Source organism: Filicampus tigris, chromosome 2, assembly GCF_054856515.1.
Source record: "Filicampus tigris isolate MCC_2025a chromosome 2, RoL_Ftig_1.0, whole genome shotgun sequence".
NCBI lineage: Eukaryota > Metazoa > Chordata > Actinopteri > Syngnathiformes > Syngnathidae > Filicampus > Filicampus tigris.
This window is the reverse complement of record NC_141218.1, coordinates 31990030-32014088: the sequence shown is the minus strand read 5'-3', so window position 1 is coordinate 32014088 and position 24059 is coordinate 31990030. Positions and strand designations below refer to the sequence as shown.

The 24059-nt window shown below is 41.6% G+C and overlaps 2 protein-coding genes across 6 annotated transcripts in view; one reads left to right on the top strand and one right to left on the bottom strand.

Annotated features, from left to right (window-relative positions):
* Nucleotides 1-11046, top strand: part of arhgef9a (Cdc42 guanine nucleotide exchange factor (GEF) 9a) — a 61866-nt gene extending 50820 nt beyond the window's left edge. For 4 of the 5 annotated variants that reach the window (XM_086023591.1, XM_086023593.1, XM_086023592.1 and 1 more), the window contains 3 exons: nucleotides 1754-1997; nucleotides 2629-2697; nucleotides 6329-11046. In XM_086023591.1, coding sequence (XP_085879717.1) covers nucleotides 1754-1997; nucleotides 2629-2697; nucleotides 6329-6504 — 489 coding nt within the window. In that variant the 3' untranslated portion in view covers nucleotides 6505-11046. Of the gene's footprint in view, nucleotides 1-1753; nucleotides 1998-2628; nucleotides 2721-6328 lie in introns of all 5 variants that reach the window. The other variant, XM_086023594.1, reaches the window with a different exon arrangement.
* Nucleotides 11047-17284: 6238 nt separating this feature from the next.
* asb12a (ankyrin repeat and SOCS box-containing 12a) lies at nucleotides 17285-24052 on the bottom strand. Its single transcript, XM_086023596.1, has 4 exons — nucleotides 23926-24052; nucleotides 23427-23749; nucleotides 17555-18083; nucleotides 17285-17470 (listed from the first exon to the last, which is right to left on the bottom strand). The coding sequence occupies exons 2-4, from the start codon at nucleotides 23709-23711 to the stop codon at nucleotides 17307-17309; spliced, it is 978 nt and encodes a 325-aa protein (XP_085879722.1). The 5' UTR covers nucleotides 23712-23749; nucleotides 23926-24052; the 3' UTR covers nucleotides 17285-17306.
* Nucleotides 24053-24059: the final 7 nt, after the last annotated feature.

Here is a 24059-nt window from a genome sequence, read left to right as displayed (position 1 = left end):
TGTCGTTAGGTCCTAAGGCAATAGTGCTGTGGCGATTAGTTTACGTGTACATAGAAGTAAATAAAACTACGTTGGCTAAGGTTATTTACGCTGGATGCACTGCTGGCAAGGTCACATTTTGGCTTCTGCCTTTTCTGAGATTGTGAATGCGTGTGTTATATAATACTCCGCTACGTCAATTGATTAAAAAAGACAATCTGCAGATCTATGCAACCAATATGTAGTAGTGTAGCTGAAATACAATTTAACATCTTTTGAAATATTGAGGTGACCCAAATATTTAAGCCTTGTTTTTGGATGATCCGAGTCCGAACAGGTGACTGAATTCACCTTTAAAATAATATCATGTGAATTACAATGATTTCATCGTCAAATGTAAAGCCCATATCCCACTGAGGGGCGAACGTTTGCAAGTGTTTGCGAAGGTCGCGAATGTTGGTTTCTCGTCAGGGTATGTTCAAGTTCGCAAACGTTTGTCAGACGTTCGCCAATAATTTTAATGGTCGCCAACCGTTCAAAATTTCCTTGCGACAAGAAAATGTGTTGGCGACCATTATAACTGTTGGCGAATGTCTGGCAAACGTTTTTGTGACCTTGAATGAATTCTGACGAAAATTCAATCTACCTTTGCAAAGATTTGCCTGGGACACGGTTTTAAAAGAATTGCTTTGAGGACATTGTGAACCTTTGTGGAATTATTTTGCTAGTCAGGCTGCACATTGTTACATGCGAAGAGGAACAGAAATAACAAAATTAATAAATAACACTAAATCATACATTTAATTTGATGTCCGGAGTTGTTGACAGTCCTGATGGTACATGTCCGTTTTCATATGTCAACATCGAGGAGCTACTGGACTTCCACGGAGGATACATCGGACGTCCCTCGATTTAAGCTCCTCGACGCTCGGTCCTCGCACCTTGATGTGCGTTTAAGACAATTCAGACGCTCCGTAATATGGCGGCGTGAGAACAACTACAGGGTCGTGTTCAATGTTTGGAGGAGCGAGGAGCTGGGAACGTTGCGATTAAGAGACATGAGATGAGCCCTTTTAGTGGATCCAGAGTGTGTTAGGATTACACAATAGTCGTAAACTAATGAATTAATTGTAACGCATGGCATTTAACGTACAATAGCAGGTAACAGCATTTCAATGACGGAAAATAATTCTTAGCTTACGCCATTAATTAAAAAAAAAAGAAATGGCGTTACCTAACGCCGTTAGTATAAACGGCGTTATTACTAACGCTGCAGTTTACTGAGAAAAACATTTTATTAACCATGTATTCCTCTTAGTCGTTATTGTAAAACGACCTCAAAAGGGTGGCCGATACTGGGGTTGCCCACCGGCGCAAGTACCCGATACCTTGAAATATGGCTGGTATCGGCCCAATACTGATAGCTGGTATCGTTACTTGCCCATCCCCAATCAAAAGTAAAGTCTTACTTCAAACATTGTTATAAGCTGACAGAGTTGGAACTAAGTAACTGCTTTACCTTGTACAAGTGCTTCTACAGTATACTTATCAACGCCAGTGTTAAAGTCGTGTAGTTTTCCGTATCTATCAGAAAACTGACATCTCTCTTTGTGCAAAGTGGGTGTTAGTATAGTATTTGAGCAGAAGATGGAAAGGGTCTCATAAGACAGGGTATCAATGAAAAGTGGCTTGTTGGCACCTTAGGAGAGATTGAAGCACACACACACCACATACTTGCACTACACTAAGCTCATCTTTCTCTGCACCTCACCAGGATCTGATACGACGGGACATTCTGTACTATAAGGGTCGCATCGACATGGATCGCTATGAGGTGCGGGATGCCATTGATGGGAGAGACGATGACTTCAATGTAAGTGTGAAGAACGCCTTCAAATTGTGCAACAAAGACAGCGACGAGATCCACATCTTCCTGGCCAAGAAGCCGGAGGAGAAGATCCGCTGGCTCAGGGCTTTCCACGAGGAGAGGAAGATGGTGCAGGAGGATGAGAAAATCGGTTAGTCACATCTTTTGACAGCATTTGCTTCATTCACAATGGCAAGAGTAGGTATAGCTTCAGTCGTTGCTCTTATATAGTACAAGTTGCTCTGCAAAACAAAACTATTTCAAGTGTACTGAAAGTGGCTCGGATCATGGCTGGATGGATGCATAATGATACAGTTTGCTATAGGCTACAGCTTCTTTGTGAAATGATAAATGTAAACTTCAAAGATTTGTCAATTTTATCAATCGTGTGAAACAAACATTTATGTTGCTATTCATCAAACTATCCGTATGTGTCAAGCTTTTTAACAGTACCATTGCTCCGATGATTTAAATACGATCAAATTACATTTAGTTTTCCGAGCCTAAAAATGTATCAGTTCCTAAACATTTTTTTCAAGACCAGAGGAAGGATAATTGACAAACACTCATATGACAGTGATGCCACTACATCACTTAAGGCGCCTACTAAGCATGCAATCAGACTGTTCAGATGTTCTCTGCAGCCCCAGACTCGCATAGTTGTTTGGAATTATGACATGATGTTGCCGCGATATGAAATGGCATGGCATGGCATCTGGGACTCTGCAAGCTGGAGTGTCACAGCTTATTTTTCAGAACAGGCTTTGTTGTTTGCTGTTTAGGTTTTGAGATCTCAGAGTACCAGAAACGGCAGGCAGCCATGACAGTGAGAAAGGTGACCAAACAGAAAGGTGAGGCAACAAGAAGATATCAGGTGATTTCCATTTTCTTTTCCTCGCTGGTGTGCTCTGTCTTCTCATCGTTGTTTACCATTCGTTCAACCTGCTTTTTCTTATCTCCTTTCATTGACTTTCCTTAAAAACACAAACATGCATTTTATTGAAGGGTGCACTGAGTAAATTGGAAAAGTACAGTAGATTAAAGTTTACTTTTGGTCTCTCATTTGACTTAAATGTCTGTTTGCTCGCATTAAGAACACTTGCCGCACGTAGTAAAGCAGCTGTTAAGCATCAATGAAAAGACAGAGGGACTGTTTGCATGAAGTATTGAGTTTTAAAGATGACACTTGTCTTCATGGCATCTGGATCCAGTGTCATAGTTGTCTTGAAGCAATTTCCAACCTCCATCAACCGTTTGGGTTAGGATTAGCAACATTCTTTTTTCAACTGACCTAAAGTGAATGTTTGTTGGTTTTAATTTGAATTTAAAATCCAGAACTTCATCATGTACTTCACAGCCGTCTATACAGTTTTTGCTGTGTTTTGGTAGGGTAGGAGCCACCATTTAAAGATTACAGGTACATTGCCTTGAAAAAGTATTCGTACCTCTTCACCTAGTTCACATTTTGACCTTACAATCACAAACTTGAGTGTATTTTCTTGAGGTTTTGTGATAGGCCAATACAAAGTATTGCATAATATGATTTAGAATGAAAATGGACAGTTTTCAAAATTGTGAGCAAATATCGGTCTCAAAAATGTGGTGTGTATTGTACTTAAACGTCACTAATAGAAAATGTGCACAGAAGGTTTCTAGAGCCATTAGTGTGACATCTATTGTAATGCAGGATTGAGCCGGTTATGATCATTTTGATGGCCAGATATGCAGCTGTATAGCCTCTGTGCTTTTTGGACACAGAATTAGCCAATTCTGATTTTAAGATCATTATTTTCTTAAATAATGAGATCAATGCCTGCATTTATTCTGTATGTTTATATAAGCATAATGCATACGTCAATGTATGTACATATATATATTTATTCTCTACAAGTTTTTACGTTACATGCCATATTCTTGACCTATTTGACTGCATGTATGCAAAAAAAATCCATATCGCACTTCTGGCATCATTCTTTTCAACGAGGAGCGGAGAAGCTGCGGGCGCTTCACTGCTTGAAGCCGTCTTCCTCACACATGCAGGAGGCGTGCCACTTAAGGCCTTAATCGCATTCCGGTAGACAGGCGGCTTTGCGCGTATGTAAACTTGCCTTTAAGACAGAGTTGGTGAGCCGCATGTTTTTTTTTTGGAATATCGGTGTTAAAAAAAAAATGGTATTGAGCCCTTTTTGACGCCGAAAAATCGGGGTACGGTACTGGTACCGGTGTTAAATGCAACACTACTTCCAGTGTACGACCAAGGTGTGCTCTTGAGTGACAGCCGCCAACAGACAGCGCAGCGGAGACACTCATACGCTACATTTGTACATACAAGCAAGGGTACATGTTAGAAGTGCCTATTTCACATTTATTTAAAACACTATTCAACTCATGAACAAATTCACAATTTGAGCTATTACTGTTAGTTATTATTAGCGTTTATACAAATGACTGTGGTTTCAAGACTTTGTACATCTTGGGTAAAAGTTGTAGGCTTTTTTTAATGGTTTTTCAGAAGCAGGTCATGGTCGCTGATGGTGTAGTGGTACACACGCCTGAGTTGTTTGCGGGCAGCGTGGGATCGGTTCCCGCTCAATGACGGTGTCTGTGTGTGCCCTGCGAAAGAATAGACGTGATGTTAAATGTGATAGAGTAGTCCAAAGTCCAGAGCTAAATCTCATTAAGCCGTCTGTGGCAAGAATTGCTTTTCACAGACCCTCTCCATCCAATCTGGCTGAGGGAAGAATGGACAAAAACGTCAGCGTCTAGATTTTCAAATCTGGTCAAGACATACTCCGAAAGACTTGCACCTGTAATGGCAGAGAAAGGTGGGACGGCTAAATACAAATGCACACCACATGTTTCAGATTTGTATTTTCCGAAAATTCAGACAGCTATGTATTCCATTCCACTTGACAATTATGTGCAAATGCGTATTGGTTGATCATATAAAAGCTCGATTAAAAAACACATTGAAGTTTGCGGTTCAAAGGTGGCAAGATGTGGGAAAAAAATTCAAGGGGAATCTATTCTTTTTTTCAAGGCATTGTTTATCCTTTATGTAAGCCAGAATCCTTTTATTGTCTTTGTCAGAACTAAAGTCCTATTGAAACAATAAACACAGTTTTCTGCTTGATTTAGTCTGATGGAACAATAGATACAGTCACGAGTGAAAGCCGACAGCGTTACAACTCAGTGAAGAAAAAAGACATGCCAAACGTTTTTCTTTTCTCATTGCTAGCACCTGTCAACACAAACACTGGGCCCACATGTCACAACGGCTAGTGTCATCCTTTGCATTGTAGACATTTTAGTGCTAGTCTAGATGTTTTTTTTTTCCATGACTGATGTTTTTGCTATGGCCAGTGGCACAGTACGCATGATCATCCATTAAAGTCTGAATTAACCAATGACCACTTCTGAATGTTCTCTCTGGCGTCACTTTTGACGGCTCCCCGTAGATGTCTTTTTCCAAGTAAATGTTGTGTACGTGCTGTATGTGTACATGGCTGGCACAAGGTGAAGTACTCTCTTGAATTTCAGATTCATTTATAGATTTCATCTTGAGAAAGAGGGCCATGTTGTATGGACATGGTTTGAAAATGCTAAAGGTATATGCATAAGAGTTCTCTTTCGAGCTTAGCACAATAAGATGCCATGGCAACCGCTAAAACAACATTGGGAGGTGTTGTCATTAACGTTGGCCCTGGAGCATGCGGTCACTTTCCAATGTGCTGATAAGCATTATCACATGCAAGAGTCTCAGAGGAACAGCTTCCTCTGTCACAAATAGATCAAACCCTTCTCACTGCTGCTGAAACAGTGTTTGGAAAAATACCTGTAACAAAGCACACTGTTTCTCATCATTTTGTTTATTTCTGAGATGCCATGGCAACTTTGGAATCTTTCATCTCCAAATATACAGTAGTAGTTTGTAACTAGCCCGGCATACTTGTGATGCTTGTAGACTAGCTAAATGACATGGTAGAATCGAGTTAATTGCACTTTAAAAAGCTTTCTGTTGGGCTCTCTTTTCACCACTCTTGTGTTCCTCATGTGTTGAGGGTGCTATTCAAACAAAGATGCGGTCAACAAAAGTGGAGCAACAATGTCTCTTGTCCAAAAGCCTGTCGGCGCATTGCATCGGATGTGATGGCAGTTCTCTTGTATGCGTGCAACAGATTTTGCTTGAATAGCACCTTTAGTCTCCCTTGTGTCATGACTGACGCTGAATTCCACTTCTCATCCTCTTCAACAGTCATCATATGATCATATTTCAGGGTTAACATGCAGGAATGTTACAAATGGAATCTCATTTTTAAGCGTGCGCCTGTGTGCTGTGGCAGCATGAATAGATGTTGTGTTGTCAAGCAATTCGGTGACCATTCTGACAATTGTTTTCTCTTTGCTCTCTGCCTATGCCGCCTCCCCGTCCCCCCGCCCCCGTACCCCTTTCTTGCTTTTCTGCGCCTGCTGCTCTTCTAGGTGTAAACAGGTGCACGCCCCCCTCATATCCGCCCCCGCAGGAACCCCTCAGTGCGGGGCAGTATGAGGTAACGGAGGACATGGCACAAGGAGAGGTTTTTGAATTCAGTCAATCCAAAAGAGGCCAGGCTCCTTTCTGGCAAAATTTTAGTAGATTAGCTCCATTTAAGAAATAGAGACTCTTCTGAAGGACCAGCTATTTTTTCTTAGAAGCACTAAACACTGGATGATCGTGTCACACAATGAAGAAAATACAAAAACGCACTGACTTGAGACTTTCAAAGTTAAGGACCAATGTCAATATTGGGTATGGTTGAAAGCAGCAAGAGGACTGAAGACTTTAAGAGAAAGGGGTGGGGGTGGGCTGTTTGGGGATCCAACGTAACAATTCATACATGGAAAACATTCTTAGTTATCATGCTTGGCCAGCTGAGTCAACCGTCACTTGCACTCTCACTCAGATTCCGCAACACTTACCTGTATCAACACACCATCTGAATGTCCAGGAATTCGTAGAGATTGTTGTCTTTAAATCCATTGTCTGAAGACACAAAGCGGGCGTCGCCATGTCGCCGTACGATTGTGTCCAAGATCTTGCCGTGCTGCTATGTGAGACTGCGTGTTGCATTCTTGTGAATGTGTGTCCGAGTAACGACAGGCCGATGCCACTCGCCAACGCGTCCGAAGTACCCGGAAGCTCGACCCTGTTGGGCATCACCTCTCCCGCCGCCCATTACAGACCATTTACGCGCATTGGAACCTGCTCTCTACTTGCTCTGCAGCGTGGCCCTCTCTTCGTCATGCCGCCATCTTTATCGCTCTGCTCACCTGCTCAGCCTATTTGAGTCAGAGGGAGCATTTCAATCCTTCCGAAACCTGCCAGCGACCATGATATGACGGCTCCAGGATCAGATCGGTAGTGGGAATGTCAAAAGTATAGTGTATTAACATTCTTTCACCAAGTAGCTTCGACAGGGTATTCATATCCCATCACGCAGAAGGTCAAGGGCTGTGGGTTGTGGGGAGCTTGCCGCTCAGATGAACCTGCTGGGAGCAGGAGATAGGCAGGCTACGTTTCAGCCGCCTAGTGCCAGAGCCCCTCCCCTCTCTCCCCAGAGACCACCCCCGTAGCACTGTGCCGGCAGCTCACGGACTGTTTGGAAAGAGCAAGGCCCACCTCTGGAAATGCACCGACAGCGAGCAGCGAGGTTGATCTTTAAAACGTTTGGGTTTTTGTTTTAGTTTTTCGCAGCTCTTTTCAAAATATTTGGACTTGTTTTGTATCGCTCACACTAGGAAAGGGTAGTGCATGGCTGAGTACTTTTGGGTGGAAGATTGGTGTGCACGGATGGCTGTAGTAAAATAAGTTCGACCCCTGATCACCACAAGGAGGTCAAAAGAAGCTGACATTATGAAAGGAGTGGAAAAGAAGTGCAATATGAGTACGGAGGCACAACGGTGGATATAATGTGTAGCATGCAGGCATTTTCTGATTGTGATTCATGCATCCCCACAGACTGCCGCTTCAAATCTCGGCTTTCCCCTCCCATCATGTTTATTCAGATCTGATCCATGTTCTGGCACAGAGCTCCACACTACTACTGTACTAACAGAATTTGGGAAGACCGTGGCCTGATCGGATGGATTTGTTTAACCCACAATGAACGAGATGCTTCTCCAGCAGAGCAGTTAGAAGAACAGATCTCGGGAAGGCTTGTTTTCGTCGCTACAGTTGGAATGTGCGCGGAACATCTGGCCGCGGTTTGTGAGCATCTGTTGACCTCGGACACATTTCATGTTGGATTCAATGGACAGCACGTGCAGGTATCTGAGCAATGTGCCATCATTACTTTGTTACTCAATATGAAAGAGTTATTCCGTATATTGTTCTATGTCCTTTGTTTGCCTTCAAATAGGCCTTATAACTTCCTGGGAAAAGACCGTCGAATTTCTTTGTATGTTGTACAATGTGTGTTTTGTTACAGTAAAGAAAGTTGCGACATGGACGAGTGGTGTCTCTCCCAGTCAGATTATTCTGGAAGATAATTCCCTTCACCAACAACATACGGTTCCTCAAGCATGATAACCTCAGGTCCAGTGCTGCGCCCACCCCACCTCCTTAGCCCCACAGATGCAAACGCACACAGAGACACACAATCATGCGCACTTACTGGCCCGTTGTGCTGCGGAGAAGAGTGATGCTATCTAACAGTGCCTTCCAGCATTCCACTAGTGATTATCTATTCCGTTTCACAGGCAGATTTGAATTTGTCATGTATTTTCCCTTCGGTGTGGGACTTGCAACGGTCTCTTCCTTTCTCTCGCACGAGATCCACTCGGACGGATCTCTTCCACATGATTTGTTGCTGTGCACGCGGCGCACTCAAAACACTTACTTTGTTGCTATGTCACACTTGCGTAGCTGCAATACCTTGCACAAATATAAGTTATTCTGATTTTAGATACAGTATATAGAAATGACATAGAATTCCTTTATTGTTGAAAGAGGATTTGTTTGGAATATGTATTAGAAATCATTAGTTTTGCTTAGTCGAGTTAGAGTATACAGTTCAAAGAATATTATAAGCAATGAGTTCTGAATTAAACAAGAAAAAGTCATCTATTTTAACGTTATCAGCTACACACTGTAAATACTGTAAAAAGAACAGATCATATATTTGGATATTGGTATTTTGCGTTGGAGACGAATGTTGTTCCAGTTCTAGCGTATGGTAGAGCTCAGTACCAGGTAAATGCATGCTTGTGGCATCCAATACTTTGCATGAGACTTAAAACAACTCTTTACGGTTTGTTTAGTTTCATTTCACCTCCGATGGGCTCTTTCCGCCATGAAGCATTCAGTTGTGATCCCACTGCCATCTCACCAGAGGGAGTTCTGGTCTCTTTCCACCTGTCTCCTGCTTGTGTCGCATTTATGCTTGTAGCCTTTGTTCTTATTCCATGTCAGGAAGAGGAAAGGGACTTATCCTCATACGGAGTCAGAGTGAGGTCTTAATCGATCAAATGAAAGGCACGGGCATTCTCTTTGCCAAATATAAGATGTATTCTCTTTTTTTTTTTTTACTCCAATCAACACTGGCATAGCTCTAATCGCTGGTTATTTATGGATATACCAGTAACTGCTGAGCCTCAGATCTGAGGCAAAACGGGTATATTTTTTCTATGATATCACTAAAGGAGTTGGCACTGGTCATAGGTGTAGTGTATAGATTTTTAGTCCAGCAGAAGAGCTGAATGCATAGGAACTCTATAGGGATGTGCTAAAAATAACCATAATCCTGAAGACACACACAGAGTACTTCATTGCAATGCATATCATGCTCTTGTTTCCCAATAATGCGCTGAAGTATAACAACTTGACAGTAGGGATGTCACGATATTCAAATGTCACGATGCGATAATATCACGATACGAACCTCGCGATACGATAAGTATCACGATATTGTGGGACGGTTGGCGATATATAAAAAGCTCACGATACTGTATAAAAGCTCATGATATTGTAAAAAAAAAAAAGCTCATTAAAAAAAAACATCACAATATTTTTTTGTACATAACAGCATTCACAAAGAAACAGGCTTGGCTGGTCATGCATCAAATTAAACTGCATTAATAAACTAACCACCGGATGGTGCTGGAACTGCACAAATGGAAAACAACTTGGGCTTTTAAACATATTTGCTGCTATTAAGATCATGACACGACAACGATTATATGTTGTATCCTTTCGGATTGTCCCCTCAGGGGTCACCACAGCGAATCAAGTGCACGCTCGATTCGCATCATTGATTTGGCAAAGCATTTTACGCCGGATGCCCTTCCTGACGCAACCCTATGAGCAGGGCACACACACACAGACACCATCACTGAGCGGTCTCAATTTTAATATCGCGATATCACGATATTGCCGATATTGTGACATCCCGACTTGACAGTAAAAAATATTCTCTCACTTTTACGTGTTCACTATTTATTTCATTAGTAGCCAGTGTTAAATGTTATAATTTTGGCGCTAAATTGTTCAAACAATGTATAGTTTGGTTTTGTTGACCTTATATATTCTTATCTTTAATTCGAGGCCTAGAGTGCTGATGAAGATTGTTTTTATCCCATTTGTTGTCCAATCATGAACTGAGACCAGCCAAGTTAGCGAACAGAATGCATAGGAGACTGCTTTCAGTCACCCGTTTTTGTTCCAAAGTGTATACAAAGCACTCACATGGAGCATGACGACATCACCACTAGCAATCACCCGAACAGTCAGGGTACCACAGGGTCCAATGAGCCATATTAGATGTGGTTTTCAATGACAGCAATGTGAGCTGAAGACTGACGTCCCACTTTTAGAAACACACGTTTCATTGTATAATACCATATAGTCCAAGGTCTAAGATTTGCCTACCGCAGAAAATTAACCCACAACCCAAAATCCGTGTCTCCATATGCAAACATTTGTCATTTTTGTTCTTGCTGGCATTTTGAGTTTGATTATTTGATGTAGAAATGAAAAATAATGCCTATTCAATCCAGAAACTGTGAATGGGAGAGTGGAGATGTCAACTGTATGTACATTATATGTTTTGGTGTATTCAGAAGCACTGGAATTATGTTGTACTTCGCTGTAAAAATAAATAAAAATGAATCCATATCTGATATAGCTGTACTTTTGTTGACAATAAAACCTCTCCAGAATGGTGTCTGGCGTTTGTGTGTCAGTGAATGCATTGCCCGTATCTCAACTCACTATGTTTACATGCAGTCAAGAACCCTTTTAAAACGCAAATATTAGCAGTATTCAGGTTTTGAAAGGCCATGTAAACACATGCAAAAACCCAAATATGCTCTTAATCAGGTTTTTAAAAACCCGAATGAGACCTTTGGGTTACTGCTATTCTAACCTGAATATTGGTCATATAAAAGCGTCTCTTCACTCCGTTTACACACTTTCTCCGACGTTCATGGTCCACACAATAATATGGAATGATAATTTAGTTTCCATCATGTTATGATTGGTATATCCAACCGCACAACAACTACGCATGATTTTCCGCAAGCTTTATATGCTAGTCACAGGCAAAAGCAATACAATACGCTGGGTTGTTTTCACTAAGGCGCGTTGCATCGTGGGTAATACCAGAAATGCCCACATATTCGGAATTGTTCAATAGCTGACGTCAGCAGCACCATCCTGATGAAAAGTCGGTCGGAAAAAAAGCCCTCCAAAAATGAGTGGATATTGCAACTATAATGCCATCAATAACTAATGAGACTTATGCAAATACATCTCTCAGCCGACTGCTCCTCTTCCTCTACTTTTCAAGCTCACAGATGCAAGACTTTTTCGGCCAAGATGTTAAGACACTGGCATGATGTGGCGTGGGTGTCTCTTTTCGAAAGGTTTGCTCCAGTTGTGACTCTTTGTAAGAAGGGATTTAGCTGTTCATGAGTGAGAACATACTTGCAAAATCAAAAGAGATGGCTAAGGGTGACTGAAGACGAAAATAGATCATCTTAATTGCCTTTGGCAAGTCCAAAGAGTGAGTCAGACCAATTAGTAGCACAACTGCGACATCTAGTGCTCATCAATGGCGTTACACGTCACAAGGTCATGGAAGCATTTGTCTTGGATTTAAGCGGTTTAGATAATGGTGGATGGATTGATTAATTAAAGTAAGACCCAGTCTTAACATCAAACAGTGGTGAAAATGGTACTGGCATTTGCACTAAAACAACCCTTCTTGAATTGTCTGTGGCCCGTTTATTCAAAAGACTATTGAGTTACAAAAGAGGACCAGTCAGTTAAATGGGTTTGTGGCCCAGCACAAGTTCTTCCATATCAAACCCATCTAACCATGTCATTGTGGACCTGGTCTTGCGCTGGAACAGAAAAGGGCTTCCTCCTATGCGCTGAAATATGTACCGTAATTCAACTTGGCGCTGATGAATCACAGTGATTTACTTAGACTCATACACTGTAAAAAAAAAATGAGGTCGTTCAACATAAAGGTCTTTATGGAGAATTTGCCATGATGCGCTGAGTTCTTCGCACATACCAGTCTGTTTAACCAAAAGAAGAAACTATGGTACACGTACATAACATAAATACAAATTGTTACAACATAACAGTATGAGTTCTTGCCACTGAACAAGTGTTGTGCAAACTGGTGTTACTTCTTCATATTAATGCCAGTGTGTATGTTTTTTAAACACATCCGACTAAGTTGAAATACTTTTTAACCAACAACCTTCTGTTAGGAGAACACAGCATTTTGGCCTCTGACGCCATAGTAACTTATGTTGGATAATTTTGCAACTAATGCCCTTCCGTTAAGTACAATGACAGAGGTTTGTCACTAGGACACAAAATTCTACTTTTTATATTTGCACTACTGGTAGCTATATGTTAGGAAAACATACGTGTTCATGGGGGAAAATAAATTAAACTGTTTACGTTAAAACAATGTATGCTTTTTATTCCAGTCGACAATACTTCTGCATGTACAAACAGGAGATGCAATTTCACAATAGATCACATTTTTATTTAAAACAAAACTTTTTTCAAATACAAATTGTTCAAGTAACATTGGAAAAATATACAATTAAAACTGCAAAAATACAAAGTTATAACAAAATATTAGATGAAAATATACAGAAATTAAATACACCCAATTGTAAAACAGTACATAACATAAATATAACATGAAAATTAAATAGAAAAAATGAAATCACTGTCAATATCAGATCATCTTATTGGCTTTTCTCAGAAATATATTCACAAAGTCTTTAACACTTCTGCTACATCTTCACTTTAAACTGTAGCTCCAAGATAACCTGTATAAAGACAACATAAGGAAAACAATCACTTGTCAACATAATTTAACCTCACTGGCTTTTCTCAGAAATATATTCAAAGTACTTAGATTGTGTCTTCTCACTTCACTAGAACTTCACTGTAACATAAAAACGACAACAAATACTTTGTCAATAGTTATGCCTTTTGGATTTTGCCAAAAATATATTCACAAATACACTTATACTGCATCTTCAAACTGAACAGCAGCTTTGAAATAATCTGTATCTAAAGAGAACATAAGAAAAGCAATCAATGTCAACATCAGTTCAGTCCACTGAAATATTTTCACAGTACTTACATTGTCTTTACAATTCACTTTCATTTCATTTTAACAAAAAAAAAAGATACTAACAGCCTACTGGCTTTTGACAAAAAATACATTCACAAACACTTAAACTTACACCAAATCGTTAAGTGTATCTTTAAAATAACCTGTGTATAATGACAACATAAGGAAAACCACTTGTCAACATCATTTCAGCCCACAAGGTTTTCTCAGAAATATATGCACAGTACTCATTTTGTGTCTTCACACTTCACTGTAACGTTTGGAAAAAAAAAACAATCACTTAATCAACAATAGTTAGGCTTATTGTCTTTTGTTAGAAATACATGTAGCCATGTGGCACCCTTGAGAAACAGCATGGTGGACACGGGATGCTGGTTGATTTGATGGACAATGTTTTATTGAACCACATGGACCACAAGTGGGTCCGTAAAAGAAACTAAAACAAGGGGACCTGGACAATAAAATGTCCTAAGAGAACAACAACACAATAAAAACGTAAGAACAGGGGAGGGGGGGAATCTGTAAGGCAGTGGTTGGCCGGGCCAACGGTCGTGTGGGGTTCGGGCTCTCCCCGGGGGCAAGGACGTGCAACACTGGTCTGTCACTCCAGTACCCAACTCTACACTCGAGAAAACAAGAGCGGGTTAGGGCATGCTAAAATTTACACGCACAAGATAAAACACTGCAGTAAAGAAAAATAAAACAGCACTATTGTGTCGGGCTACTGTCACGGCACACTAGGACGCTGCACTCTGGCATGCGGGAACACAACGTAAGCAGGCAGATAAAACACACACACACACACCCTTGGGTCGGCCCCACTACCGTCTTTCCACCTTTAAAGCCGGGAGAGAGGATACGTCCGTGTCTTTTTTTTAATCCAATTCTCCGTCTCTTAGCCAATTTAATGCATCAGAATATACACGTGACGGTGTCGCGAGACCGTGGAGGATGTCGTGGAATTTTTTCGAGCCGCAGGCTAAAGACGGACGCCGTCAATCGCCGGGAGCTCTGATAAGTAATGGCAGTGATATATAGACGACGCAAACGACCAGTGGAACCAGTCAAACATGATATATGGTTTGGAGACAATGACGATATTGACGTCTTTGTAATGGAATCGAGAATATTAATTAACACTCGATTTTTTCAAAATTAAAATAGTTCTTCTCGTTAGCACAACAACATTAGCTCCTTACTGTCCGCCCAGCGTGTGGAGGTGAAGATGAGCCTTTGTCTTCATGTCGCCTCGCACACAGTCGCGCGCGGTGTCCCTGCTTGCTTGCTTGCAGCCGCGACCTGCCTGAGTGAAGCGGCATGAGAGTGACGAAAGCCCTCATCGAACAGCGAACAAAAAGCTCGTCCCAGCCTAAATCTATGTAGCTCTGCTGACTTCCACATTTCCTCATTCTCATATAATTCAGCCACGGAGAGGTCAATCCTTTTGATGTGTTGAAGTGGGCATTAGTAGAGATGTCCACATAAATGTCCAATAAAACTGATCGCAGTTTTTGGTCGTTATAAGCAATAAAAGTACAATGATTTCCAATGGCGGGTTTGGAATCGGTTCCTCGCGTGACTCCAGCCGAACATGAATAGAACGCTAGGGGGCGCGGCCATTCTCCTCACAAGGGGCGTTATTCATGGTCACTTATTTACTATTTTCTCCAAAATGAATGGATAAAAGAGAAAATGGCAACTCTTTTCATTTTCCTGATCAAAAAATATATAAAATGACCTTGTCAGTGAATACCTGGCCATCCCGGACCCACCGTCCCATTAATGGGTTGACATAGTATTAAAACTACGTGCAGTAGCACCCTCCGCTAATGGCCAGGCAAACAGTCTACTCAAGTGACTGCGGGAGGAGTCCCATAACGACAGTCCGGCCGATGTCGCTCGCTTCGGCGGAGCGGAGGCGTCCCTGTTTTGTTCTGGTCGCGGTGCTGGCCTCGCTTCTCCGGCACCGGCGCGTGAGGGGGGGGGGGGGACTGTATGTGGAGGAAGAGGGAAGAATACGCCGGTGGCGGTCTGCACAGCGGCCGGACACTTCTCTTTGAAGGGCCGCTAATACGAAAATCTCTTTTTGTTATGGTTTTAGTCATAAATATGCATTCCCCCAACCTGACTAAGTGCCCAAAGTTGTGAGAGAAACTATCCATGTTTCCCTTTCCTATGGCCGTTTGTATCAACATAGCTCAATCAGCACTGACAAATCGTTTCAGCGTTACATACGTCACTAACCACACACTAACCCGCCCCCTTTTAGTAGAACTCCACCCTCAGCCGACATACAATTGTGCAGTTACAAACCTTACAGCAGGACAACACGGAAGCCAGAAAAGCCCATCGGAGCTGCTCTGTACCAGAGTCCACAAAGGACAACAAAACCTAGTTCTTCTCTCTACATCCGAGCCCCAGAAAGGCTTGTGGTTGAGGTTTATTTATAAAGCAAATGTGCCTCCCAAAACATGTGTTACTTTGAGGCAAACGTTTTGCTGATGACCGTTCCAGCAGTTTGGGACAATACAAATGTGGATTTACTGGACATCTTTGGCTTTGCCTGGGATCAATACCCACCTGATTCAAATGATCAGGATCATTATCCAGCTTCAGCAGACCTTGCTGATTATATGATCATTTGAATCAGGTGTGTTCCAGCAGGGAGAGTTGGAAAACAGGCAGGATACCGGCCCTCAAGGGCCGGAATTGCCCACCCCCGGTATAGATGGTTCCCTCTACACAGCACAATCCTTACTCTTCATCAGATGTGGTGATTGGCACAGAGGTTTTCTTAGACTACATTAAATGAAGCAGCTTGCATAAGTCGGTGCGGCTGGAAGACGCTACTTTCACCAGTGGACTTTTCCGTCGGATGTTGCTCCCTGGCTCATCAGGTCACTCCCGGCAAAAGGTATCAGGATCAAAGGATCAGCTTCCCACCAGCAGGTGGTGCTGATCCCGGGCGAGCCCCCAATAAACTGTTACAGGTAACAGGACACGGCACCAAGTAACAGTTGTGTTCGCCTGAAAACAGGTTCAAGTGTTTTGAAAGTGGAGCCAGCGACACTTGTAGACTGTCGTTCGCCAGGTCTCATCGGCTATTTATTTACAAATTTCACAAAAAAAAAAAAAAAGAAGTACAACAATCAAACATGTACAATTGCCTGCTCATCCCATTGTTATCCGGTGCCATCCACACTGTATTATATTTGTCAATCAAGACATTTACATACTTATTCAAGTAACATGACATCTTTATACACGATACACATCTGGTATATGCAACATACTGAAAAACACAACCAACTTCTCTGTACCTATGTACATTCAAGTTAAATGTCCCAACTCTTGCAAATACAGAAAACTGCAACCTACCGATCCTGTAATATAAGATGCTTTTAGTAAAGCTTTGGATGGCGATCGATTGTCAATAATGACGGACACAGACGTAAATGTTGGTGCCAATTGATCACCGTTTTTGGATGTTATAAGCATTGAAAGTACAATGAGTTTCCAATGGAGAGTTTGTAATCGGTCCCTCCAGTGACTCTGACCGAACATGGAAAGAACGGTAGGGGGCGCGGCCATTTTCCTCATTAAAAGAAGGTGCTTTTCAAGTCGTCACTTATTTCCTAATTTCTCCAAAATGAATTGATGAGATAGAAAATGACAACTGTTTTCATTCTCCTGATCAAAAAATATATAAAATGAACTTGTTCGTGAAAACATGGCCATCCTGACCGACCATCCCTTTAAATGAGGACTTCATAAACAAGACAGGCATGAAAATGATAGCTGCTGCTGTTCTGATGCTAACTGGAACATTCCGTGAGTTCAGAGTGTTGTGTGTTGTGCTTCAGATAGTTCCTCAGGATGAGAGGAATATCCAAGTTCTCAATGGCATGCTCTTTGTTCGCAAAATGGAGGTGTCTGCGGATTGCCAGGCGAGTCTGTGACATCAGAGGTTTGGGACAACCTGGTGCAGAAAGACACCCAAAGTTACAAGAGATGAGTTGAAATTCTGAGTTACAAAATAAATGGATAATCATGTGGGTCTTACCCCTTTCCTTGAGCAGCAAAGCGAAGGCTTCATTCTGCTTTGTTGTCTTGTCAATGATGAGTGTAGGCAGATACACATCTGCTCCAAAGTCTATAAGAAGTTGGATGTATTCCACACCGCAACCGTAACGCAAACACACATCCAGCACAGTCTTTGGCTGCTTTATTCGGGCAAGCATCTTCTCATCTGTGCAGTTATAGTTAGGATTAGTTCCATGGAGGAGGAGGAGTTTAAAGCAGTCCACATGTCCATACACTGCTGAGATATAAAGAGGCCCTCTGCATGCTGTCGCATTAGACGCCCACTCTGGTACTTTTGGTCGAACGTCCACCTCTGCACCGAAGCGGAGCAGCTCTTGGAGAATGTCCACGTCTCCTTCCCGGGCAGCGGTCAGCACCGGTGAGCAGTTGTTGTGCTGGCTGCCGTTTGGGTCGGCTCCGGCCTTCAGCAGAGCCACCACGCAGTCCAGATGTTTACCGCTGACAGCTGTGAACAATGGCGTCTGGGCCTTTACATCAAGGCTGTCTACCTGGACACGATCACAACAGCAAATACAGCTTGACAAAGACCTGGTGACTCATTCCATGCAATGCTTATTTTAAACATTTCAAACATGCATTTTTAAAAACAGGACTAAAAAATGCATGATTCTCTGGCCAAGTCAACAGATGACTACAATTCAGTAAAAAAATAAAAAAAAGATTTGAGGCAATCACAAGACAACAATGTTCAGTTTTAAGTGACAATATGATCAATATATTTAACCACATGTATAAAATATAAATTACACTGTTCAATAATTTTTTCACATTTTTAAAATCAGAGCTGCAAATAAACTTCTCTAGATGCATTTTCCCTGCTGATTCTGATTTTGCCGTTTTTTCTCTCGCACAGCTGGATTTCATAATAAAACCAATCTGACTGCACTCATAGAGGGGAAATCTATTTGTGATTGAGGTGGAATCAACTTCAAAAAACGTCCTTCCGTACCACAGTCGAGATTCAAAACAGCTGTTTGGCCCGGCAATGCCAGGCGGTATTACAGTACCGTGGCATCTAAAAAAGAAACCAATCACTTTTAACACCGTCATGAAAAGAAAAAAAATCCGGCCCACCGAACTTGTCCAACTAAAAAAAAGAAATCTGAATCATTCAATGATTTCATCCTGTTCCTGCAGTGCCCACGTTTTTCCAGTAGATGGCGTACTGACCATTGGTGGACCTTTGTGGACTGCAGTATGTGGCACTGGCAAGCCACATCCACTGTCTTTCTGCACGAAAGAAATTAGTAATGACGTCATTCAGTCGCGCAGGGTGCATGCTGTCACACTAAAATTACATTTGCGGATCTGGAAGCGAGCGAGATTATCCCGCCGCCACCACAAATGAATCAACTTTATGAAGTGGATTGTAGCGATGGTGAAGATCTTACTTCCTGGCATGCTTTGGTTGAGCGTGAAGGGGAATACTTTTTGGTCCGCCGCCGGTCTTGTGCCGAAAACAGCACCCCTGCCGTAAACTGCAACCCCCCGTGAGAGCGCGCATACGTCATGCGTCGTCCGGTTCGCAAAGTACAGTAAGAAGCCTGAATTCGGCATAAAAAAAGCTTGTGGCCAAAACGTAGCGAGCATTACGTGTCAGGTATCCCAAATATTCTTTTTGTTCTCATTCAAATATATATATATTTATAGGAGTCGAAGTCATCATGCCTTGCGTTCTTGATAAACAACTGCACAAGGAACGAACACTAATACAATTATTTATCTTTGTATCATACTGTTTAACAGACAAGAAGCCGAATGTGTCCAGAATGCAAAAATTTGGTTCTGTATGTAACACATTCAAACAAGATAAGGGAAAACTGGATGCGAAATGCGACCAAGGACATTTCGTGGGGTATGATAAAAACAGCCCAGCATATTTAATATATCATCCAGACACTGACAAGGTACAAAAACACAGGCTAGTTCGGTTTGTGAACAAGGAAGCTACAGAAAAACAGACACAAACAAATGATGAAAATCAATGTAATGATAATGACGATGTAGGACTACCCAGGACGAGAGAAATCAAGCAGGAAGTCAAGAAGAGAACAGAACATGTTCCAGAGTCAAGTCCAGATAGAAGCGGGCACAATGACAGTGACACAGTGACAAGTGGTGAACCCGAAAGTAGAAGGTATCCAACTAGGGAAAGGAGGAAACCAAGACACTTGGAAAACTTCATAATTGAAGAGGATGAGAGTATTGGAGTTCATACCACAGTAGATTATTGCTACAGAGCTGTATGCAATATACCACAAACTTTTGGGGAGGCAACGACATCAGATAACACAAAAGAATGGGTAAAAGCCATGGATGAAGAAATTAACTCGCTAAACGAAAACAAAACATTTACCTTGACAACCCTACCAAAAGGCAAGAAAACAGCGGGGGGTAAAGGGGTGTACAATATTAAAAGAGATGAAGATGGAAGAGGTAAGTACAAAGCACAATTTGTGGCAAAAGGTTAAAACCAAAGAATGGGAGTAGACTATGGAGAGACTTTTTCACCTACGGCAAACCTGACAAGTAAGAGTAGTTCTTCAAAAAGCAGCACAGGTAAATCTACTACCGGTACTACACCAGATGGATGTGAAAACGGCCTACCTACATGCTCCTATTGACTATGACATATACATCGATCCACCCGAGTGTTATGAAGAAAATGAAAACGTCTTGTGTATAAACTACAAAAATCACTGTACGGCCTTAAACAATCGGGGCAAAATTGGAATCAAGTTTTGCATGATTGTTTAACAGACAAAAAGTTCACACAAAACCCAGCCGACCATTGTGTTTATGCCAAAGTATCAAATCACAAGAAGGCAATAATAATCATATGGGTCGATGACTTGATCATTGCAGCCAGCAATGAAGATCTTTTGAAAGAGGTGAAAGAGATGCTTGCAGAAAGTTTCAAAATGAAAGATTTAGGACAACTCAAACATTTTCTGGGTATTGATTTCAATCAATATGATGGATGTGTAAAAATGTCACAAGAAAGATACATCAACAAGAGACCGGTACGACAGCGTTTTGATATGCTGAATAGTAAAATCAGAGAGACACCATGTGAGCAAAAGATACAATATGATGAGAATGCTACAAAAATGAATGATGTCAGAATGTACAGGGAGGCTGTGGGAAGCCTTATTTACCTGACTGCGTGTACCAGGCCAGACTTAAGCTCTCAGTATTTAGCTGAACCTACAGTGGAATAGTGGGTTACCGTGAAACATGTGCTAAGATACCTCAAAGGCGCCTCTGACAAACAATTAAGCTTCAAAAGGAACAACAGTGAGAAACTAGGTTTACATGCCTATAGTGACACCGACTGGGCAGCTGATACCAGCGACAGGCGCAGTACTGCAGGATACTGTCTGTTTCTAAGTCAAATGAGTTCTCCAGTTTCATGGAAAACAACAACCCACGGTGGCACTTTCGACCTGTGACGCAGAATACATGGCACTAGCTTCAACCATACAGGAATGCCTATACTTAGACCAATTTCTAAGTGAAATTGACAATTATGAGTACATACCAACAATTGTACATGATGACAATCAAGGGGACAATCGCTCTTGCCAAGAATCCGGTCAACAGACAGAGATGTAAACACGTGGACATAAAATATCATTTTATTAGGTCTACTGTGAATGAGGGGAGAGTAACTTTGATGTATTGTCCAACTGATAACATGGTTGTTGATATCATGACAAAACCGCCAACAAAGTCAAAACTGAAGAAGTTTGAAAGTGTTACTTTTGGAGTTTGAAATGCGTAAGACATAGGTCCACATTGTTATTGTATTTTTGTTTGTTCAAATGACAACAACATGAGTACAAGTGAGGGTGTTAAGGGAATACTGTTGATGTCCTCAGTTGTAATGTTGTGCTTGTACCACTGTGAGGCGCTGGAACACTGACTATGGGGCTTGCGTCATCTTTTTGTTCCTTATTAAGAGACAGCGAGTCTGTTGGAGCGGGTGCATTTTGTGCTCTCTGTTGTTCGCACTTTGCAATAAATACGCCAGGTTTGGCTGAAGAAGCTCTTTACATCCATCGTCAATTCTTCCAAATGCAACGTTAAGCTGCAACAAATTCAACACCATCCCATGGCTCATTTGATTTAAATTATTGATGTGGCTTTGTTATTAGTCACATTATATATAGTGACGTTTTTTTGGGAGATGTTATTGTAAAATAAATGAACATTTATTACCACGGATAACAGAAAAAAGTACGGAAGGTTTTGAGATAATTGAGGAGCTTTTGAGCACGGAGTCGCTGAAGGAGAGAGGACTTGTATGAACAGGTGTGTAAACGCCGTATCTTGCATAGTCATCGACACCAACGTACTACCTGCATGAGAGCTGTTTTGCACGTTTGAAAGGTACAGCTCTCAGTGCACACTGGTAGTCAATTGGCTTGTTCGTTTATTTGCGTGTGCTTGCCAACGCTTTCGATGCAAATGTTCCTGGCCCGGCCCCTCTGTCAAATTTTACATCCCGAGTCGAAAGGTTTGCCCACCTCTGCTCTAGACCGTAGTGTGAAATATAGGCATTGGCGCTGACAACTGGCGTAAATGACATTATGTAGCATTACGACATATGGAAATATAGGAGTCTCTGCCAGGGTTACAAATGACCAAGAACAAAAAGAACAAAGAGGTGGAACTAACGTGGCCAGGTTCAATACGTCAAACCTGATAAAACATTTGAGGACGAAACATGTGAACAAGCACCAAGAGCTTACAGCGGCGGCAGCGGCAGCGAGCATGAACAAGGGGAATGGACCGCAACAACAAACCCTGCTCAATTTTGGATTTTGGAGTTGAACTTGTTGGATTTTTCTACGGCTTGTTTTTGGTTTCGAAAGTGGATTTGGGAGCGGAAGTTGTTGCGATGGGTCACTAATACTCAAAACAAACTTTTATAATTATGTCCTATAGCTTTTGTAATTAATCCGACACAATCTCTCTCAAAGATACCTTGTGTATATTATTTCTTATTTTTTTCCTGTTTCATGTCCGACCAAGCCATGATAGCAATGGTTTTACATCCAAGTGAGTATGCAGTTCTTTAGAATTACAAGAAAATATATATATATTTTTTTCAGAAGTCTGGTATCGGTACAGTATCGGCATCAGCCGATACCGCACAGCTGGGTATTGGAATCGGTATCGGGGCCAAAAAATGGCATTGGAACAACACTACTGGTTGCTTTAGCCTTTCGCGGGGCAAATAAGCAAACAGGCATTCAAACTCACATTCACACCTACACTGAAAAAAAAATGATAGTTGAATTTACTCAATTATATTTCTTAAGGTGGTTGCACAAATTGAAATCCTCTAGATCCAGACACATGTTTTCGATGTAAAGTCTATTTAAAAAATTATCTGGATTCAGATGATTATATTTCATGCAACCACTTGATTAAATAAAACTGAGTAAACAATGCAAACCATTTTATTCAGTGTAAGGACAATATTTAGCAGAGTCTTGAACAAACCTAATTTTGTTCCATTGTCAACTCTGATCATCTCATATGAAGAGTAAGCATTATTTTTTTCAACAATATTCTATTTCTAAAATAAAGTAGCTGCTGAACGTATCTGTTGCAAGATCTATGTGCACCGTGTTGCTTTGGTGTCTGCATCTATCGCAGTCGATAACGCTAATAACATTAGATCAATGAAGATCATTCAGTGCTCAGGCGAACTGATCTGATCCAGCACAAAAGTCGGTGTCCAATGGCATAATTATGCAGCATTAATGCTTATATTAAACAGGTGTAAAATGCTGGAGGCTGAACATTGTTTCAAATCTCACCTCTGCCCCATGCTCCAGTAGGAGCTCCAGGCACTTCAGGTGTCCCAGAGCAGCAGCAGTCCGTAAGGGGGTGACGGGGACCCCCCACCCGCTTCGAGTGTTGATAGACCTCCTGTAACTCTCCTGAGAAAGAAGTTTCGAGAGAAGAATGACATCGTCACTGCGCACGGCGTTATTCAAGCCTTGGCTCAGCTCGTTGCCTTCATCCTCCTCATTGGGCTGCAGCAGTGAGAAGATCTTGGAGATGTCCATCAAATTCATATCCACAGTTCCACCCACGGCCATATTTACCTCCAGGCTGTTGCAAGTCAAAGCTTTTCCACCTGCAAAGGCCACTAGACCATCAACACCACAATAAATGAGCACATAACTTGCAATTTGATAATTGAGCTATGATATACTGTGCATATTTTTCAAAGCCACAAAGAGTTTGACATCATAAATAAGACATTATCGTGAACATTTTGCATGATTAAAAAAGAATTCATTAGAGACTCACCTTATTCGGCTGAGGCTATTTCTTAACAAAAGCAATGTCATTACAGCACATTGGGAAAGTCCTGTGTGTACGAGTGTGTGTGTGAGACGCATGCAAAGACTTGTGAGTTGTGAAAGGTGCCTGATAGCGTGTTT